The 23414-nt window shown below is 40.4% G+C and overlaps 1 protein-coding gene across 8 annotated transcripts in view; it reads left to right on the top strand.

Moving 5' to 3' along the window:
* Positions 1–23414, top strand: part of ESRRG (estrogen related receptor gamma) — a 540935-nt gene that overhangs the window by 362242 nt on the left and 155279 nt on the right. For all 8 annotated transcript variants that reach the window (XM_014580752.4, XM_075925198.2, XM_014580754.4 and 5 more), the window contains one exon: positions 6524–6939. In XM_014580752.4, coding sequence (XP_014436238.1) covers positions 6524–6939 — 416 coding nt within the window. The remainder of the gene's footprint in view (positions 1–6523; positions 6940–23414) is intronic.

Genomic DNA, 23414 nt, shown 5'->3' with positions numbered 1-23414 from the left:
ATTAACAGCACAATGTGGAATTGGGCTTATTCTCTTTGAATGCAGATAAAGCTATCATCTTGAAAATAGCTCTGTCTGACAAAAAGGTGTTCTTTTGAAATAAAGTCTTATTCACTACGTTCCTCTTAGAGTTAATGTGAATTTTAGTGCCTCTAATTTTAGATTGAAGTGAGGTCTAGAATAAAACCCACCAGCTGACAATTGAATTTATAGATAGTTGTGAATATTTCAGGTTTGAATAATAGAGCTGTAGACTTTCAGAGACAGAGAGGAAGACAGAATTAAGCTCCAACTATAGTTTTAGAATATAATGAAATTGTGTCTAGGAAGTCGTCAGTGTAATGAGCTAAGTAGTAATTAGAAGGCAACACTTTTACTGAGATCTGGTTCAGGCATTATTCCAAATGTTTAGTGAGATTGCTTGATGATGGCCCAATCTGTCAAAGGTGTAGCTGGCTCCTGAGCCTCTTCTATTTGAAAGTAGTTCAGTAACAGAGAAATAAAATCAGCATGAAACATGCTGTTGTCCACTCACCGCCAATATAACAAATATATGTACATCCCTTATTTGGCTCTATTTCTTCAGTCAGTTGAGCTAACTTTTAATCCACTGAAAACTACTATTTTCCCATCTCCTTGCAGTCGTCAGTTTGAACTATTCTTCTGTTCTCCAAATGTCCACCAATCCAGTTTGCAGTATTGAAACTGCAGCCAAGAGCAGATAAACTTTGATTAGTATTAGAAACTACCACTTCAAAACCATCTGCAGACTAGTTGTAGGCTGTATAGCACTGATGATCAGACCATGAGCTATTAAAGAGGGAAGAGAATATTTTGGCTGTAACTGCTTCCAGTAGAAGAAACCCATTTTTTGCAGCAGTTAGACAACATGCATTTGGATATTAATTAGTTGTTGACTTACATTAAGTAAGCAAATGATTGTTCTGTGAATGGGAAGGTGACATCAGAGCTTGTACTATAATAAATTATTCACTAAACTAGAGCAAATTCACCAATGGAGCAACGAGAGACTAGAGAACATTGTAGCAATAATGATTTTATACATGGAATCACATAAAAAAGAAAGCTAAAGGAAGACCTGATAGTTGTATTCAAGAAAACGCCTTCAGTACACAGAAATAAAAAGTCCTCTATGTTTGCAGATTGTGAAAGAGTTAATTGATATTTTTATCAGAGCTGTATAAAATTCATTATGTTAGAACGACAGAGAGAGAGAGAATGAATATGTTTTAGTATCCTAATAACTTCTAACTCTAGTCTAAGATTGTAATGTATGTGAGAATGGTCCACTAATTATAAGGTAATAAGTGGAGTGGTGGTGTAAGTGCTCTAAATTAAAAGGAATTTGCAGAGCTGCTGTAAGTCAGTGCCGACCCGCTTTCTTTCAAATGTTGACTTGAGAAAAGTGCTTAGCCCAGAGTGCAAGTAGTAGAGAGACAAGAGAGAGCTATCTAGTAATTACAGCACTCATTAACAGTGATGGGTATAAGGCAGCAGATACATAAGGAAAGGCATGCACTGATGCAGTCTGGCAAGGGGATTCCCTCTGAAGGACAACATAAGCAGGTGGCCCAAAGCAATACGATATTTTCAAGGATTTAACCTTCCCATTTCCTTGGTTTTTGCTGACACATAATGATTTTGCTCCCTCCGTATCCCAGATAAATATTGTGTTTAGAGGTAGTGCATGAAGTTTCCACTCCTCAGTCTGTTTTTTCCCCCCTCATATTTATTTCACATGCAATTTGTGTTTGATATTCTTTTTGGTAAAATACATCCCAATAACCAAGACTTGATGACCACCTAAATCTCACTTTGAAAATATCTTACTCTATGTGTATGTTTCTATGCGTATGTTTCTAGTGAGCCAAATTCTAATCTTGATTAATATGGTGTAAAAATAACCTGAAATCTAATTGCTGAATTTATTTCTGATTTACGCTGATGAATCTGACTGCAGAGCTTAAAGCTGTATCTGAATTTTGTTATTGTACATAAATGTGAGCCAGAGAGAGAGAGTCTCAATATTGATATGAAATTATTTTAAGTCTGCCAGATTGTGTGCTGAAAACTTAACTACATTCGATTGTAATGTGGTTGCTTCCACAACGATAGTATATAACCACACTTGGGTAGGCTTATATAGTGGTAGCATTCAGATGAGAAAAAGTCATCAGAGACTTGTTCAGAACCATCATCTGTGGATTGGTAGCTCCTTAGAGGAGTAACAGAGACTCTGTCCAGCACATCATTAACCACTGTGGCTTAAGGCACATCTATACATCAGGGCTAAAACTGAAATAAGTTACGTAACTTAAGCTATGTCAATTCCGTAGTTTAAGACATAATAGCTTACTTTGGCTTTTTGGTGCTGTCTACGCAGTAGAAAGTACGAGAAAAAGCATTCTTCTTCTGACTTCCCTTACTCCTTGTAAAATGAGGGTTACAGGAGTTGAAGTAAGGTGTCCTCCAGCTCGACATTATTTTGACAGTATGTCGAAATAACCACTTGTTGTGTAGACAGGGACTATGTTATTTATAACACTGCTGTGTAGACATAGCCTTTGTAATCACAACTTTAGTTCAAGAAGATAACATCTGATCATAGCCCAGCTGATGATTATTCTGCCCTCCAAACGCCTGCCAAAAAAGGACAGTAAGCTTTATAAACCTACAATACAATGGGGACTAATTTAGCTACAACTACTCAAAAGAGAGATCTTGGAGTCATTGTGGATAGTTCTCTGAAAGCGTCCACTCAGTGTGCAACGTCAGTCAAAAAAGCAAATAGAATGATAGGAATCATTAAAAAAGGGATAGAGAATAAGACAGAGAATATCTTATGGTCTCCATATAAAACCATGGCATGCTCACATATTGAATACTGTGTACAGATGTGGTCACCTCATCTCAAAAAAGATACACTGGCACTGGAAAAGGTTCAGAAAAGGGCAACAAAAATGATCATAAAATCATAGAATCATAGAACTGGAAGAGACCTCAGAAGGTCATGAAGTCCAGCCCCCTGCTCTAGGCAGGACCAATTCCAACTAAATCAACCCGGCCAGGGCTTTGTCAAGCCGAGACTTAAACACCTCTAGGGATGGAGACTCCACTACTTCCTTAGGTAACCCATTCCAGTGCTTCAAACCCTCCTAGTGAAATAGTTTTTCCTAATATCCATCCTGGACCTCTCCCACCACAACTTGAGACCATTGCTCCTTGTTCTGCCATCTGTCACTACTGAGAACAGCCTCTCTCCATCCTCTTTGGAACCTCCCTTCAGGAAGTTGAAGGCTGCTATCAAATCTCCCCTCATTCTTTGCTTCTGCAGACTAAACAGACCCAACTCCCTCAGCCTCTCCTCATAAGTCATATGCTCCAGCCCCCTAATCATTTTGGTTGCCCTCCGCTGGACCCTCTCCAATGCGTCCACATCCTTTTTGTAGTGGGGGGCCCAGAACTAGACACAATACTCCAGATGTGGCCTCACCAAAGCCGAATAAAGGGGAATGATGACATCTCTGGATCTGCTGGCAATGCTCCTCTTAATGCAACCTAATATGCCATTAGCCTTCTTGGCTACAAGGGCACACTGTTGACTCATATCTAGCTTCTCATCCACTGTAACGCCCAGGTCCTTTTCTGCAGAACTACTACTTAACTGGTTGGTCCCCAGCTTGTAACTATGCTTGGGATTCTTCTGTCCCAAGTGCAGGACTATACACTTGTCCTTGTTGAACCTCATCAGATTTCTTGTGGCCCAATTCTCCAATTTGTCTAAGTCATTCTGTACCCTATCTCTGCCCTTAAGCGTATCTACCTCCCCCCCCCCCCAGCTTAGTGTCATCCGCAAACTTGCTGAGGGTGCAACCCATCCCCTCATCCAGATCATTAATAAAGATATTGAACAAAACCGGTCCTAGAATCTTGGGGCACTCCGCTAGAAACCGACCGCCATCCTGACATCGAGCCATTGATCACTACCCGCTGAGCCCGGCCTTCTAGCCATCTTTCTATCCATCTTACCGTCCATTTATCCAATCCACAATCCCTTAACTTGCTGGCAAGAATATTGTGGGAGACCGTATCAAAAGCCTTGCTAAAGTCAAGGTATATAACATCCACTGACTTCCCCATGTCCACCGAGCCAGTTACCTCATCATAGAAGCTAATCAGATTGGTCAGGCACGACTTGCCCTTTGTGAATCCATGCTGACTATTCCTAATCACTTTCCTCTCATCCAAGTGCCTCAATATGGATTCCTTAAGGATCCCTTCCATGATTTTTCCAGGAACCGAGGTAAGACTGACCGGCCTAGTTCCCTGGATCATCCTTCTTCCCTTTTTTGAAGATGGGCACTGCATTTGCCTTTTTCCAGTCATCCGGGATTTCTCCCCATCTCCACGACTTTTCAAAGATAATAGCCAAAGGCTCCACAATGACATTTGCCAACTCCCTCAGTACCCTCGGATGCACTAAGTCTGGACCCATGGATTTATGTACGTTTAGCTTTTCTAAATAGTTCCTAACCTGTTCTTTACCCACCACGGGCTGTCCATCTTCATCCCATCTTGCGTCACTTGGGGCAGAAGTCCAGGAGCCGATCTTGTCCGTGAATACAGAGGCAAAGAAAGCATTGAGTACTTCAGCTTTCCCCACATCATCTGTCACTAGGTTACCTCCTTCATCCATTAGGGGCCGCACACCCTCTCTGATCACCTTCTTCTTGTTAACATGCCTGTAGAAACCTTTCTTGTCATCCTTCACATCCTTAGCCAGTCGCAATTCCATTTGCGCTTTCGCCTTCCTGATAACCCCCTGGCATTCTCGAGCTATAACTTTAAACTCCTCCCTGGTCATTTGTCCAAGTTTCCACTCTTTGTAAGCTTCATTTTTGTGCTTAAGTTCACCAAGGATTTCCCCTGTAAGCCAGTCCAGTCTCCTACCATGTTTGCCTCTCTTGCTATGCGTCGCGTGGTTTCTTTCTGTGCCTTCACAGAATGATAAGGGGTTTGGAACGAGTCCCATATGAAGAAAGATTAAAAAGACGTAGACTTTTCAGTTTAGAAAAGAGGAGACTAAGGTGGAACATGCTAGAGATCTATAAAATCATGACGGATGTGGAAAAAGTGAATAAGGAAAAGTTGTTTACTTATTCCCAAAATAAAAGAATGAGAGAGAACCAAATGAAACTAATAGGCAGCAGGTTTAAAAAAAACAAAAGGAAGTTTGTCTTCACTCAGCGCACAGTCAACCTGTGAAACTCCTTGCCAGAGGATGTTGTGAAGACTAGGACTTTAATAGGGTTCAAAAAAGAGCTAGATAGATTCATGGAGGTCCATCAATGGCTATTATCCAGGATGGGTAGGAATGGTGTCCCTAGCTTGTTTGTCTAGAAATGGATGACAGTAGTGGGATCACCTGATGATTACTTGTTGTGTTCCCTCCCTCTGAAGCATTTGGTATTGGCCACTGTCATCAGACAGGATACTGGGCTAGATGGACCCGTGGTCTGACCCTGTATTGCTGTTCTTATGGTCTTATATATGTGAAAGAAAAGGTAGAGACTTTTTTGTTTAGCAGAGAACTAATATGCCAGATCAAAAGTCTTGTTGCTTTACTTAACGTACTCAATTCTGAAGACAAGAATTAAGAAATAAGGCAATCAAGAATCCTTTGAAAGATAAAACTTTTATCCATTTCCTCCTCCTTTTTTTAAACCCAGAAAGTAAAATGTCAGCTCCTATAGAACTGTAGATATATGGGGTACTGGCATAGTTATTACTGGTTAGTCTGAGGATAATGGCTAAAAAGTAATTGCAGCCAGAGATGATGAATCATTCCACTTAGATTTTTTGAAACTAGTGTCTAACCTTAATTATTTGTTAGAATCCTGAGATGAGGTTACTCCATTACTAAATAGCTGTACCTAATAAAGAAATTTTAAAAATAAGAGTAATTGGGAGATTTATTCTTCAATTCCTTGGTCAGATCAATAGATGATGCAGTTATGCTTTATTGAAAAGTGCTGACAAACAATAATTACTAGGCACAGCATTCATCAGTTCAAATGCAGAATGTTTGATCCTGTTGATAGTGGAATTTATGCAAGGGAAAAAAGCATTGGAAGGAGGGGCAAATGAAATAAATTCTCATAAGCAAATGGGTTTATGAATTCCTGACTCACTGGATGACAAGTTCAAAATTTAGAGAGTTGGTTTGAAATCGACATGTAGCCTAGCAGAAAGAAAAGGGGGAGGGGAGAGGAGAGAGGATTTGGTCTCTTTAAAGTTTTTGTTTACTGCCTGTCTCAAGCTTTGATAAAACTCTGTCATGCCCTTATGCTGATTACCTTCATGTAGAACAAGAGGTATTGACTAACGAATGAATGATGTGCAGTCCCTAGCCCTTTCAGAGCAATCTTAGAGCACTGTCTTTAATACACATATTCTTCTCTCTCTCTCTTCCCCTCCCCCCACTCCCTCTTCCATAATGCAGGCTTCTCTGCAGAATGTCAAGCAAAGATCGACACATTGATTCCAGCTGTTCGTCATATATCAAGACGGAACCATCAAGCCCCGCCTCTTTGACGGACAGCATTAACCATCACAGCCCTGGTGGCTCTTCGGACGCCAGCGGGAGCTACAGTTCAACCATGAATGGACATCAGAATGGGCTGGACTCACCACCCCTCTATCCTTCCGCTGCAGGGCTGGGGGGCAATGGGCCTGTCAGGAAACGGTATGATGACTGCTCCAGCACCATTGCTGAAGATTCCCAGACCAAGTGTGAATATATGCTGAACTCAATGCCCAAAAGACTGTGTTTGGTGTGTGGTGACATTGCATCAGGGTACCACTATGGGGTGGCCTCTTGCGAGGCCTGCAAAGCTTTCTTCAAGAGGACAATTCAAGGTTAGTGTTTTTCACCACTTTCCTCTCGTCCAAACTAAAACTTTACAACCCTCTGTAACTCCTGTTCCTTCTCCCTCCCATAAATTGTTTCTTTCTGTTTTCAGGATCTGGTCATACAGATTTTACTCATGCAAAATTCTTCCTTCTTCAGTGGGAGTTTTGTCTGAGTAAGGACTGTAACTCTGGGCCCAGAGTCATTTCTCTTTTTACTGTCAGGCAGTAAAGGCAAAGCTATTTGGCACCCTAGGCATCTTCAGTTTTTATTTTTCCATAAGAGATCCCCGTGGACACTGATAAATAATTGCTGTTAAGAAAACTGGTTGTTTTCTGAAGGTTGCCATGGTTACCTCTTAAGTGGGCCTCCTTCAACACACCCTTGTGGTGCATAAGCATAGTGTGGCACATCTTGCTCTGTGCTGTAGCACTGCGGCACTAGCATTGTTAGAGAAATCCAGTTGATTTTGTTTTAAACTCTAATCCATTTAAAGACAGAACCACATATAATGTGGTAGTATTTTGTGGGCTTCAGTGGGTGAATTACTGGCCTTTCACCTTTAAGATACTACAGCAGTCTTAACCAGATTCACCAAGTATCTGTCAGGTTACAACCTAAATGAAGCAAATTAGCAGGCTCTGGTCTCTGCCGCCTAGCCCATATAATTAACCTATTCCTGATGCTCATTACAAAGCCTTTACATATTCTGGCGTGAGTTAGTGTGAATGGAAATTTGCATGTCCATTGTTCTATCTGTGGAACCATTGGAATCCAAATAACCTTTTGCCCTCCTTTAGATATTGTCAGCCCAAGCAGAATTGCAGGTGCTTTGTTTAAAGAATGTGAAGCCATGCCTAGTCTGTAGTTATTAAACAGGAACTTAGTGTCACATTAAATTAAGGTCAAGCTTGGGTGCCTAAAATTAGGCACCTAAATCCCATATTTAGTCACCTTAATAAAAGATGTGTGAGTATCAGACGTGCTGAATACCTGAAATGCTCAGGGAAGGCAATTGGAAATGGGGCAGGAGCTCAGTATCTTGAAAAATAAGGTCATTTTTACTGAAGGGCTTAAATTTGGATTTAAATACCCAACCAGCATTTGAAAATTTTGGCTCAAGTATGTAATTATTTAAATTAAAATTGGGGGACAAATAATGACTATTGTTTTGATTTAACTATTCCCAGAGGATGGTTCTTGAGCCCTCTAGGTGCTGTGAGAATCCCCCCATTTTGTTTATCTGTTTTTAATTCCTTTCTTGCCTGCTGCCCCCCCACCCAAATACTTTGCATTGCTACAAACACACAAGCTCTCCTGCTGCTGCTTCTGAAGCTGCTTCTGGAGGTCCGGTGTCTTTTGCAGAGCAATGCGAGATGCTTGTTCCCTGATGAGGCTGAGTGGTGGCTTCCACTTGTCTCTCAAGTGCCTGCTTGTGAGCAAAAAATCCTCATGTGGATCTGCAACATTTGTCTCTCAGGAAAAATTACTGTTGAAATCCACAAGACATTTTAACACTAGAATCAGCTGTAACTTTTTCTTGGATCAGGAGTGCTGGCTTGGACCCATAACAAGACATTGCATTCCTGTTATCTAGCTAGATACCAGGCAATGGTTAAGAATATATCTCTGGAAGTTTAACATCCTGAGTAAATACATATATTATTGCATACTTGTTCAACCTTCGATACCTTCAGTAAATATCTCTCTCATTCAGCAAAGCCCTTAAACATATTTAAAGTTCAATTCAAGTCAATGGAACTTTAAGCATATGCTTATAAAGTTAACATATACTTAAGTGCTAACTGCATTGGGGCCTATATTAGTAGAAGATAGTCATTGTATGTTAACGAAATATCCACTGTTCAGTACAAATTCCAAAGAGAAACACTGAATTGCAGTTTTCATGGGTCTGACTTTTAAAAAGTTGAGACATAAACAGCCCAAACTTTGCAGCCATTTTGTTTGCATAGTTAAGATGCACATGATTAGAGCCATTTGAACATTAAATAACCAGTTTGAGTGCACAGTTATGGTAATTGCACATGCAGAAAGTCCATGCTGACCTCAGGCCTCGGCTTCATAGTAATCAAGCCTTTTGAGATAAATAATTTCCTTTGACCTTCAAGAATGTTATCAGCAAAACTTAACAGTTTATACAATGTAGGAGCAGTTATTATGTAGCTATTAAGGTTCAACTAACACAGGTTTTAATAAAAGACTGCTAGTTGATTACCATGCAATAACTATCCTACGAAACAGATAAACAATTATTTTAGATTTACCTTCATTAATAAAAAATGCCACTAAAATGTTTAACTCAGTAAAAAGTTAAATCCTGACTTTGGCATTGATGATAGCCTTCATTTTAATACCACATCAAAGAAAGTAAGTTTCTGGGTCCTGAAGCATAAGTCATGGATGTCATTCTCTAGATTAGCTCTCTGGACTTGTCCACCTAGCTCAGGTTATAACTGGCACCTGTGCAAAAGCTTACGGTAAGTATATAGTACTAGCTGCATCAGTAAGTATCACTGCACAATAATTTAGAGACAAAAAATGCTATGTTGTAAATAAAAGCATTGAATGGAATAGTAATAATAAAGGAATTCAAAGGAAGGCTAGAAAGATGCCACCTTAATAATGACTAGGCGGCTCCTTTTTTCAAGTTACTGAATAAAAGGTCCCAGCTAACAAAATTACGAGAATGCTTCCAAATCCCATTCAAGATAATAGAACTTGAGTACTTCAGTGGGTCAAATCCCTTGGACATTATAGATGAACTAAATTAACTAAGAAAAAAAGGTACTTTTTCTTATTCTAGGGGGAAATTCTGCCTTTGAACATATATGAAAGGCCCCCTTGATTTCTTTGGCTGTCTTTTGATTAAAAAGGTCAGAATTTGTTCCTAATAGTCCTAAAGGCAATTTCTCAATGTATAATTTCAGTTTGTGTTTCATTTCACACTTTACCTCCTTCTTTGTTTAAAAATTACTTGATAATTGAATAAGCATAAATAAGAATATAGACATTCACAAAGAGGAACATAAATATAGAATAGAGAACTGGGGTGATTGAGTAACCAACTCCTATGACTGCGTACATAAAAATTGCTTATCTCAAATAAAAGAATTGGTCCTTTCAAATGTTAATATTTCAATTCTGTTGGGAAATTAATCATAAATTTCAATGGAAAAAGACCATGTTTGACTTATCAAACCTTTCCAAGTTATCATTCATAAACTATTAAATTAGCTCAGGCTGCACAGCCCAATGCTGCTCCCCATAGACATCACTGGCAAAACTCCCATTGATTTGGCGGAAGCACAGTTGAGCTTGATGAAGTCAGGTTGAAGGTGAGCATTCTGCTCACTTACAGCCTGGTCCATTTCCCATTTTCCATTGCCTTTCCTGGTGCTGCATCAGCCACAAACCAGTGCTTGTCACCCTCGTATGCATTGTTAAAGGAGGATTTCACTAGTAAGAAAAGTGACAGTCCCTTTTTTGAGACAACAACAGTTTGCTCAAAATTTTGTTTTCAGTTTGAAACTTCCCACATTCGTTCTCAGCCTGAGGTAATTTAGGTAATTTTGTACTTAAATTTGAGGAAACAGCAATTAGTCTTGCTTTATAAGATGGGGAGGAGTTGGGGGGGAGAGGGAATCTATCCTGAATCCTTTTTTTTAGTTTTTCAGGCAGATAATCCAAAACCAGCTGGATATTGGAGAAAAAATGCATTTCTGAATGAGAGATAGTAACTCTGTCTGGAAATATTTTAAAATAAATAACTATGGGTATGTCTATACTACCACCCTAGTTCGAACTAGGGTGGTAGTGTAGACATACCCTATGTGATTGCAAATCCACAACTGAAGGTGCACTGTGAGATTTGAATACAATTAAATGCAGTTCTGCCTCCCCCACCCCTTCTGACATCACAAATGAAGGGAGAACTCGATGATCTGTCTGCTCAATGGAGCACTTACAGATTTGTTGCTCTTAGGTTGCTGCTTGAATAATTTACACGAGGGGTGACTGCAAATGTCTCACAGAAATGCGTAGATGCAGCCAAATCCACAACCAAATTGGCTTACCATCAGGGACACTAGAAAATAGCAAGTGCTAGACTAGTCCATTGATTTTTAAGGTCTCTCCACAGTTCTTAATACATTCGGTAATATCTTGAAAATGACCTTTCATTAAAATAAATAAAGGGTTCCATTTACATCCTACAGGTAGGTGCACAGGCCTTGTGCCGGGCCTCTTAGAATGTTGCATGACGCATATATTTTGTAAAGGGGTTTAACAGAGATATTAACAACCCATTACAGAAGACAAAAATGTGAATGGAAATTACTGCATGTGCCAGTGTTGCCAAATTATTCTTTGTTATAGGGACATTACATTTAAATTTTCTGACTTAGATTTTACACACATAATTACATTTACTAATATACAGCTGTCAGGACATCCTTTGGGTGACTCTTTTATTAAGATACATGCACAAAGGTCCTGTTGGCCTCTGTGGAAACTGGATGGGGTCCATGAGTTTTGAAAGGTTCAAATATTTTATTTTTTCCCCTAAATTAACTCCCGCTCCTCCCAAGTGACTGTCGTCTTCAACTTAGTATAAAAATGCAACAAGAAAACACGCAGCTGCTCAGACAACAGCCTGGTGGCAAGATTGGTGGTGTAACATTAATTATTGAGCAAAGGGAAAATGCTTGCAACAAAAGTGTAAATATTTTGGAGTTTCAGTTGTCATTTTTCCAGATTCCAGGGTGTTTTTAAAATGTCTTTTTCATTAAAAGTGTTGGATGGACAGCGCTGGAGACTGTAGTCTTCTCTTTATGCATTGATAGGTAAAGAATAGCTACTGAGAGGCCCTACTGTGTTTTCCCCACACTTTCATTTATGAGCCTCAACTTATGAGCCCAGGTAAGTTCTGTCCTTGTCCATCTTAGGTAAGGCAGCTAAGTAGCATACCAACCTGATTGTTCTCATTGCCTTGTGGATGCTTTCCCATTGGGAACTGGTCTGACACTGCTCTCTTTTCACATTGGTGTTGAAAATTCTTTGGTATTCACAGTTCTGTAGTAGTGTAGTTCCGAAAGTATGTGTCCAACCTTGTTCAAACTACAAGCTAGACACCTTGGGTTGACCTCTTCAGTTATTCAAACTTGTTTTTACTTGGTTAATAATCAGGTTTTTCAACCCTCTTTTGAGTGCTGTGTTTACATATTGCTGAGCCAATTTGATCTGCAAATCTCTGAATACTATACAATAAAAAAATTAATTGTAATCAGCATGGTAATCAGGAAAGATACAGCTACTTATATAAATTCAGATATGGTGACATTTGAAATGTGCGACATAAAGTTAGTTCCTTGGTGCACATGACCAAAGTGACTTCCAAAGGTTAATTTACACATTGCTCAGCTGACTCCATTTGTAACATCCACATAACATTTTCTTGAGGAAATGAAAACAAATTAAACAAGACTTCATTGTTTTCCAATATCTTAATCAGGATTATGAAAGTAGAGGTGAGAGCGAGGAGTCTTGGTGCTTACTTTTGAGCATCACTGATGCAGTAGTCCATTGCTTTTGGCTTTAGTGCAAAAATGGCAGCCCTCCAGTGAACCTTTCCCTGTTACCTGAATGCACCATTACCTGATTAATTCATTCACCTTCCTTATATAAGTAAAAGTATTTGCATCAGCATTTTTTTAAAGAATATTTTAAGAAAGCAGTTATAAATTCCCTTTTTTTCCTACCATCATTTCTCTGTACCCATTAACCAAGCAAACTATTGAGAAAGTATTTTTAATTCCCTTCCTATACATCTTTTCATCCCATCATCATGTAAATGTGCATCTGTGGCAGCAAAACAAGATGAGACAATAAAGTATAAGCATGCTAAAATCCGGGAACCAGAGACAATTTTAAGAGTATAGTGCTGGTTCTATCATTTTTACTATCCCTGCTTCCTTTACGGCATTGTAAATTATATGCTGCATTTAGCTTAGATGAAAATGTGAATGAGGACTGGTTCTGTGTGCTATTTAAAACCCAGAAGAAACACTAGAAAAGGAAGAGATATATTGATAATTTTAAGTATAGTGGCAGCCACAGGTGCCTTATAATTAGGGCTAATTCTACATTTGTATTATGAACTTGAATTTTTGAAGTTGTTTCACTCATCTGGAAAATGTAGTATAGTTTGAAACGAGGTACGCAAGGTCTTAACCAGCACATTATTTTAAAAAATCATTTTATAATTTCTTAAAAATAATTTTTATTGCTGGCGAAAATTGCCAGATTGACAGTCCTGGAGGCTAAAGGGCTCTGTGCATCCATGGAAAAACAACAAGGCAGGAGCAGTGAAAGCTTCTCCACACTGCCCTATCGATATACCTCAGCACTGACCTAGATGGAACATCACTAGCTTTGAGAGAAAACTATCATCCTCAGAGGTCCAAGCCCTAGACCTATGCACCTATCTGAAGGCTGAAAATCTGGCCCTTCATTTATTCAGTTTAATGAAACTTCAAGTTTCTGTGCTCCTTAGATGTCTATGCTATGATTGCCAAGGAAGAGATGATTCAGTAAGATACAGAACATCTCTTGAGATGGAGTCAGTGCACTCATGGCCCACTAAAGAGAGATAATTTGACGCCAGTGGGAATCAACAACACTTGGCACATCTAGGAAGTATCAGTCACATAGTGCCAATTGTGGTGGTGGCACTCCGAGTGCAGAAAGTGGGGGCCCACAAGAGACCTTAAAATGACCTTGCCTCTATAGGTTCTGCTGACAAAAACTCCCCAAAGTCACAGATTCACTGGCACTGGGAGATAGGCTTCCATCATCAGGTGAATTAAGTAAAACCCTGAATACCAGGAAGACACACTTGAAATTCTTCCCAAGGGACACCTCAAGCTCTTTTGCGGGGGGGGAGGGGGGGAGAGGGCAGGAAGAAGGGGAGAGAGAGGGAGGGGGAGGAGGGAGAACCTGCAGAAAACAAATGGTCTCTGATAGCTGACCTTTCAGGCTAGGTAGGCACACACACAGACCTCTTGTTACCTTCCAGGACACAATAATTAAATCATTGCCTTAAAGGTGATTTTAATAACAGCATAAAAAGATATACTTGATAAAGCATACTCGGTTGATAGGTGTTACAGAACAACTGAGAAATGAACAGATCAAAACACAAAGAAACAGTCTTTTTGGGCTGTAGCTTAAATTTGGTGAGTGGAGGAGGAAAGTGCATTTGACTTTCACAGAGAAGTTAACTAAACGCCAAACAAGGAAAATAACCTGATGGCGACTAAATGTATATTTTTTCCTATTACTCACTATCCACTTGAAGGTCCAGTCCATTTCCATGCCCTGTATACATTGTAGGCATGGTAGTCCTGCCTGGATTTAAACAATCCTGCTTTTCACAGTTCCTGGCCTTAGGAAAACAAAGAGAAACAGCAGCAGGTATTTATTTACCATTTAAATTTCAGCACTGTATCCCGTTTGTTCTTCTGGCTCCCTGCCAACACCCTTAGCTACCTGAGTTTAAGAAAGAAAGAAAGAAAGAAACCCACAGAAAACAAATGGTCTTTGATAGCTGTGTGCTGGCCAGCATACCTCTTATCCATCACAGGTGGTCTTTTTGATACTGGATACTTGTTTACTGTAAATTAGACAGTTGAAACCATCATTTCATATAATACAACAATACCGAACAATATATTGTTGTCTAAATCTGCATGTAGTTTTTTATTACTTATGCTACAAAAAATTTAACAGGTTTTGAATATTTTTTAAATTCTTCTGATTCCTAAAGCAGAAATTATTGAGTGTCACAATGAATAGGCTGGAATTTTTTGCTAAACATTTTGAGGTTGAGGAGAGATGTTTTCAAAATCATCTACATTTTTGTTTTAACAGCAAGGGAAATCTACTATTGTATTTAAATTGTTGTAGAGACTTTAAAATTGAAGACCTTTAAAGCAAAAATTATAAAAATATCTAATTGTGCATGCCCAATTTTGTTCCTGTGGTCAACGGGTGAAAAAAAGTGGTCACTTCATTTGCTGGCTTAATCAGCTACAGATGAGACATGACAGAATTTAGAACTCTAAGTACAACATTAGAAGTGCACAATTAGAAGCCTGTTTGAGGACCCCTTATGAATTTGTCAAATTGAGTTTAACCTATACTTGGGTTTAATCTTTTAAAACCTTACTCCTCTGAGTAATTTTTACGCATTCAAGTAGTCCCTTTTGATTTCCAGTTTGATGTACATGAGCAAAGACCAGGTTTTGAAGAATTCAGACCTTAATCTCTGAACAAATCATAGAATCATAGAATCATAGGATAATAGGACTGGAAGGGACCTCGAGAGGTCATCGAGTCCAGCCCCCTGCCCTCAAGGCAGGACCAAGCTTCGTCTACACCATCCCTGACAGATGTCTATCTAACCTATTCTTAAATATCTCCAGAGAGGGAGATTCCACCACCTCCCTTGGCAATTTATTCCAATATTTGACCACCCTGACAGTTAGGAATTTTTTCCTAATGTCCAATCTAAACCTCCCTTGCTGCACTTTAAGCCCATTACTCCTTGTCCTGTCCTCAGAAACCAAGAGGAACAAATTTTCTCCTTCCTCTTTGTGACACCCTTTTAGATATTTGAAAACCGCTATCATGTCCCCCCTTAATCTTCTTTTTTCCAAACTAAACAAGCCCAGTTCATGAAGCCTGGCTTCATAAGTCATGTTCTCTAGACCTTTAATCATTCTTGTCGCTCTTCTCTGTACTCTTTCCAATTTCTCCACATCTTTCTTGAAATGTGGCGCCCAGCACTGGACACAGTATTCCAGCTGAGGCCTAACTAGTGCAGAGTAGAGCGTCAGAATGACTTCACGAGTTTTGCATACAACACTCCTGTTGATACAACCTAGAATCATATTTGCTTTTTTTGCAACAGCATCACACTGTTGACTCATATTCAACTTGTGGTCCACTATGACCCCTAGATCCCTTTCCGCCATGCTCCTTCCTAGACAGTCGCGTCCCATCTTGTATGTATGGAACTGATTGTTCCTTCCTAAGTGGAGCACTTTGCATTTCTCTTTATTAAACTTCATCCTGTTTACCTCTGACCATTTCTCTAACTTGCTAAGGTCATTTTGAATTATGTCCCTATCCTCCAAAGAAGTTGCAACCCCACCCAGTTTGGTATCATCTGCAAACTTAATAAGCGTACTCTCTATCCCAATATCCACATCATTGATGACGATATTGAACAGTACTGGTCCCAAAACAGACCCTTGCGGAACTCCACTTGTTATCCCTTTCCAGCAGGATTTAGCACCGTTAACAACAACTCTCTGATTACGGTTATCCAGCCAATTATGCACCCACCTTATCGTGGCCCTATCTAAGTTATATTTGCCTAGTTTATCAATAAGAATATCATGCGAGACCGTATCAAATGCCTTACTAAAGTCTAGGTATATGACATCCACCGCTTCTCCCTTAGCCACAAGGCTCATTATCCTATCAAAGAAACCTATCAGATTAGTTTGGCATGACTTGTTCTTCACAAACCCATGCTGGCTATTCCCTATCACTTTATTACCTTCCAAGTGTTTGCATAGGATTTCCTTAATTACCTGCTCCATTATCTTCCCTGGGACAGACGTTAAACTGACCGGTCTGTAGTTTCCTGGGTTGTTCTTATTCCCCTTTTTATAGATGGGCACAATATTTGCCCTTTCCCAGTCTTCTGGAATCTCTCCTGTCTTCCAATATCATTTGGTTCCCCAGTTCAGATTTGTTAAGGTGTTAACAATTCTGATTAATTTTCTAACCCAGTTGAAGGCTTCTTCCCTTGCCTTGTTCTGTGTCAACTTGGTACTTTTCAAGTGCCCTTCTTTCCTCAGATTCTCTAAAAGTATTCTGTTCTGCTCAGATCTTTATACTTTGCTCATCACCATGGTGTCAAAGAACCATAGTCTAATCCACATCCTCATAGCCACGATCCTGTGACTTAGATTCCTCTCTCTGCCTTTCTCTGATCATTGATTCCCAGTCAGCCTCTGCCAAATCTTTGTTGTAATCATGAGTAGCTGCTCTCTTCAAGGGCTTTCCTGTATTAGAGTTCACAGAAAAGTGTGGGCAAGTTTTGAAAATGGCAGCCAGCCCAGGAGAGACTGTCTTGAAGAAGGAATCCAATGATTTTTTTTAAAAAATTAGTATTTTTTAATATGGAGATATACCTATCTCATAGAACTGGAAGGGACCTTGAGAGGTCATCAAGTACAGTCCCCTGCTCTCATGGCAGGACCAAGTACCATCCTTGTCAGATTTTGCCCCAGATCCCTAAATGGCCCCCTCAAGGATTGAGCTCACAACCTGGGGTTTAGCAGGCCCATGCTCAAACCACTGAGATGTCCCCCTGCAATGTAGGGCTTCCTAAGCTATACCTCCTCCCCTCAATGTAGGGGTTCCTATTAAGCACAAAAAAGCATTTCTCCAAACTCAGCCAAATGTTTAAAAAGATTTGAGATTGCAGAAATCTGCAGACACAAATCTTACATGAAGTAGGAATCCTTTTTGAATATAAGTGGAAAGGACACGTAAGATGGGAACATTAGATGGTTGTAATCGGTTTGAGACTGAGCCATTCCCTGGACTAATTAGATCCCCTCATTTTATTCTGTTATTCAGTTTTCACTCCTCATTATTGACTCTACTGTCTCACCTGATAGAACTGTGACCTTATATGCTGTTAGAATTGGCTCTGTTTTCTTGCTTGTACGTGGACTATTCTTCCTTCCAAACAATTGCACTTTTTTCTCTTTCAACCTGGATCTTCTTTTATATTTGTAGTTAGATTTCCTGAACCCATTTATTCTTTCCTTTCCAACCTGCAGCAGTATTTTGATGCCCCGAGTATTACACCTTCATATTCTTTGAGTATTGTTTCAGGTGTGACTGAGGGAAATACAATTTCTGTGTGATATTTTTTTTTCGTTTGTTGCATAGGGAATTATAGATTCCATTCAGTGAAGAACTTAAGCGTATACCTCACATTAATTAATGGTCAATGGCACAATGGTATGCTTAAAATTAAACATGCAGCTAAGTGCTTTCCTTGATTAAGACTTATTTGTTTCATTCCAAATACCATGGAGAGCTGAACTGGCTTCAGGCTGTATGTACTGTACTTTTTTTGCTGCCTGTAAGATTCATGAAATCTGTAGAAATCAAACAACTGAATTGCTACAGGTAAGAGTTTAAAGGGGGAAATACTTTAAACAAATATTCTCCCCAATATCTGACAAGTTTTATGATCTTTAAAATTCACTCTATTAATACTAATTTGCCAAAAAGCATATAATGTTTTTCTTTGATGGAGTATATTTTTATTAGTTTGAATAATACAGTTCAGAAAACAAAGACAAAATAAGTGATCAGTTGGATCCAGTGATATTTGGGAAGGATGTATCTAATCTCAGGTGTAAAAGATGACACAGATATGGAATATGTCTAGTAGTTCAGTTCCCTTGTCCCACCATTTTGTGTCTGTTGAAGAAATACAGTAAACTTCCGATAATCCGGCACCTTTAGGACCCAGGGGGTGCCGGATTATCAGATATGCCGGACTATCAGAAGGGGGGGCTATGAGGGGTCTGGAGTGGGGTGGGAGAGGATGCCACCCCAGACCCCTCATAGCCCCCCCTTACGATAGTCCGGCTCTGCCCCAGGCGTCCCTGATTCAGCCGCTGCTGGTCAGTTTCAGCAGCAGCTGAATCGGGGATGCCTGCAATAGAGCAGCTGGGGTACTGCCCGGTTGGTCCCGTAGCACTGTCCCTTGGGGCTGCGGGACCAACCCGGCAGCACCCCAGCTGCTCTGCCCCAGGCGTCCCCAAGAGCAGCTGGGGTGCTGCCTGGTTGGTCCTGCAGCCCCGAGGGGCAGCGCTACGAGACCAACCCGGCAGCACCCCAGCTGCTCTGCTTCCGGCTTCCCCAATTCAGCTGCTGGTCAGTTTCAGCAGCAGCTGAATGGGGGAAGCCTGTCCGGCTGCCCCAGCACTTCCGGATTCCTGATGGTGCTGTTACCTTTCCATCAAGTATTCTAGTAATGATCTCCTGTATATCCAGAAAAGTGTATCTTTCATCAACATCCTCATCTGTACCATCTCACAGTTTTGCGTCTGTTTCCAAAGCAATTGCCCCACGATAGTTCACAAGGTTACTTTTAATCTTTTAGAGTCACATGTGCTAGGAAGCCATTGCATATGACCCTTCACTTTTAATGGATCTGCCTTTGTCAGTACTCTGCCTTCTTTTCTGCTGTGACCTTCTGTGCCCTGAACTTTGATGAAGGTCCAAACATGTTAATCCATGTCTCCACTAGGGATGTAATAGAATAACCATTTAAATAGTTAACCAATAAGCATGAGCTTAGTGGTTACTGTAATAGTCCCTGCTTCCTGGGAGCCAGCTGCTGCCTCATGCTCCGTATCACTGTGGGTTCTGCTATATAAGCTGTATGCTGCCTGCAGTGTGTAACCATGTAGCCGCTAAGATTTTCAGCAGTTACACGGTGACTTATTAACCACTTTTTAACATCCCATGTCTCCACCACTTCCCCCTCACATCAACCAGAAGCCAAAGCTGTCCCCAGGACCTCAGCAGTGCCCAATCACGCCCTCTGACTGAGGAAACCACCCTTTTCCTCACAAAATGTGTTTTACTAATTGTTAAACTCATTTTGAGCCCCACATGACATACAGAGGACTTTAAAAGCCTTAGGCTATTTTAGGTGTTTTTAGCTTTTCAACATGAAAATGTGACTTCCTTATCAGTGCATAAATTGAGCCACATGAAGAGATTTTATGATTTGAGGTATTTACAAGCAGACAGACTGCAGATTACGTATTGTGTGTTTTAGCACTCTAATTACTAATTCAAAAGCACAGATGCTATTATTTCAAAGTAGTTTTTATATATTTTTTTAATAAAGGGTAAAACTCACTTGTAATACCCTGTGTGTCTTTTGTATTTTCATGCCTTTTGGCCCAACTAATAAACTTAAAATCATTAGCGAAATAAGCAGATGCTTTAAAATTAAAAAAATCTGTGTGTTTGAGAAAATAAAAGGAACTCAGGACTGATGTAAATCTCAAAGCATTACAGCAGTGTGGGCAATATGTGTGGGGAGTGAGAATTTGACATATATTTTTATTTTGAAATGTCATAGTAATTTACATTATTCAGTCCTTTAACTGCCAAACTGTGAAAGTCCATTAAGCTACTGAAAGGAATATACAAATTATGCACTGGCACTTCAGGCAGGAGTTTTACATATACCCTGTTATTCTATCAGCCAGCCAGCTGCAAGATTGTATTAAGGAGTAAGTGAGAAAATTATATTGCCTGCAAACTAATTGTACAAAAGACTTTAAAATAAGTAATCAGAGCCCAGTCCTTTCTGAAACTGAGCCAGGAGATATTATAAATTGCTCTATCATTCTTGTCAGCCCAGTGTAAAAACCCTTAGCTACCATGTTGATTTTGTTCCATGTATAATATAACTACCTCTCCAACTATTGACAGAACTGGGCAAACTCAAGTTATGCCATTAGTAGCTGCCCAATTCAGCCTTTAGCATTGTTTAGCAACTCTAGATAAAGTATCTTTCTATCATCCTCTTTTTACTGAAATTCAGGGCAGATCTAGAAACCCTTAACGTGTGTATACAAGCTGCTCAGTTAATTGTATAGCTTCACTGTCAACTAGTAGATGAGTGCTTGCTGAAAATATTTTTGACTCTTATAGTTCTTAGTGCACTGAAGAAAAACAAGTGATTACAAGAGACCTCATGACCCCAGGGTGCAATAAATCTGAACTGCTACCAAAATAGATGTAATAATATTAGTGAGTGCTTGGGACAGCACATTTTTAGAAATAATATATTTTTCACTTATAAAACAACAAAATTCAAGGAGGATTTTCAAGGACAGTTGGCTCGTAGAAATAAGTACAGATCTATGCATGTAGACTCCTGTAGCCATCTGTTTAACAGAGACTTTTTGATTACAATAAATAGGTTTCATACACTGGCCACACTTTAAAATGTTGCTTACTGTTGCTAAAGTTGTGGGACACACATTCTTGTGGAGCCATGCAAGGTTCTGATCATAGTTACACTATAATAAATCCAGAGTAGTGTCTGGATTGAATTCATTGAAGGACTCTAGATCTGTAGCAGTGAAATTAAGATCACAACCAGTCCTGTGATGTAGAAAATGAATTATTAAAGCAAATTGGCTAAAATGGACAAAGAAATGGTATCCATCTAGCCAAATTAGCAGGATTGCATGATTGAGATAATGGTGAAATATAAGCCTATTTAATCACTATCTAGAAAACCAAAATTTCTAGACAATCAGTTTTCAGTCATGTTACCTTATAGCCATTTCCACCAGGTTTCATCTCAGATCTTCCATCCGATTTTCTCTGCAGAGGCGTTGAATATGTCCAAAACCTTCACGGTCATGGATTTGAACTTCATGCGTGATAAACTATTTCAGTTTTTTCAGTCTTCTAGTTTTGAACCCAACCTTTTGTGTTTGCATCTATGTCTATACTCTAACACAAGGAACAAGCAAGGGACAATTCTGAAAATTAGGGGCCTGACCAAGAGAAGCATAGCTTAGTGGTGTGCACAGAACCCTGACGCAAAACTTCTGAATCCTTGTCCTAGGTCTGTTTGTAGTTTCTTCTGTGACTTGGGTTAAATTATCTTGCCTCTCAGCCTCTATTTCCCTTTATTGCGGTGTAGTGAGTTTAATTGACATTTATAAAGTCCTTTAAATAAATAAATAAATATTGCTAGGTGAGTGTTATTAGTGTATTATGTCACTGAGGGAGTATAATGCAACATGAGATAAGATGATGTGGATTTTGGGATTGTCTTTCCTCACCCACATTTATCAAAAATCTTCTTTACCACCTCCATTATATAGTGTAGAACAAAGATTATCTGGACAACATCTCTTTCCAATTTATTGTAGAGGCAGTCCATCTAACTAGAGCCCTGAAAATCCACAGATATCTGCTCTATATCTGCAGGTATCCGCATCCATGGGCATGGATGTGGATATCGGCAGCTCATTTTTGCAGGTATGGATGTAGCTATAACCACGTTTATTAGGGAGCTTTCTGTTTAGAAGCTATGGAAAGGGGAGGGTATATTCAAGTTATAAACGATGACAAAGGCCTGTAGCGGTCAGATATGTCCTGATTCTAAGGATTCTAAATTGCAGTTACCGAGCTAATGCATATTGACTATACACTTAGTGGATAGGACCGCTCTGTAGAGCCGCAGTGGGGTAGCTCCAGGATGCACCCATGCTGTGGCTCTGCAGTGAGTGTGTCTGTGTGTGAGCTGAGACTGCTTGGTCCCGGATTGCACTGAGCCCAGCAGTCCCTGTTAGCAGCGGACAGCCCTGGCTGCCACAAACAGGGGCTTCTTGGTGGTGGTGGCAGCAGCCTCCCCTATCCTCCCTCCCCGCTGCCTCTGAGAGAGGCAGCAGGGTGGTGGGGGCAGGCAACACGCTGAAGACAGTGTTGGGGGGAACCGACATTTAAGCTGTCTCCCCCAGCACCGGCTCATGTCTCCCCCCTTGTGGGGGATGCCCTAGGGAGCATGGGGTGAGCGGGATGCAAGCAGTGCCCACTTTCTCCATGTTCCCACTGCAGGATTTCAACCTTTGAAATGTAACAAGAGCCGCATGGAGCCCTGCAGGGCTCTTGCTACAGTTCAAAGGCTGAAGCGCCCTCAGTGGGAACCAGCATGAGCAGGGACTGCTTTAGTCCCCATTCATGCCGTTTTCCCACTGTGCCTCTGCATTCCCTGTTCCCTGCAGAGATGGTGCAGGGGAGAACTGGTTTTTAAGCCAGCTCCCCTCGGCCCTGAATTCTGCTCCTTCCCCCTGCTGCCTCAAATAGAGGCAGCAATGGGGAGGGGAAATGACTAGTCGAATCACTACTCGACTATTTGATAAGCTTATGTGTATTGTACAGTCGACTAGTCACTTAGGGTGTGTCTAGACTACATGCCTCCGTCGACGGAGGCATGTAGATTAGACAGATCGGCAGAGGGAAATGAAGCCGCGATTAAAATAATCGCGGCTTCATTTAAATTTAAATGGCTGCCCCGCTCTGCCGATCAGCTGTTTGTCGGCAGATCGGGGCAGTCTGGACGCGCCGCGTCGACAAAGAAGCCTTTCTTGATCGGCACAGGTATGCCTCGTGAAACCAGGTTTACCTGTGCCGATCAAGAAAGGCTTCTTTGTTGACGTGGCGCGTCCAGACTGCCCCGATCTGCCGACAAACAGCTGATCGGCAGAGCGGGGCAGCCATTTAAATTTAAATGAAGCCGTGATTATTTTAATCGCGGCTTCAT

Source organism: Pelodiscus sinensis, chromosome 3 (genome assembly GCF_052426305.1).
Source record: "Pelodiscus sinensis isolate ZL-2025 chromosome 3, ASM5242630v1, whole genome shotgun sequence".
NCBI classification, from domain to species: domain Eukaryota; kingdom Metazoa; phylum Chordata; order Testudines; family Trionychidae; genus Pelodiscus; species Pelodiscus sinensis.
This window is presented reverse-complemented; position numbering and strand designations above follow the sequence as displayed.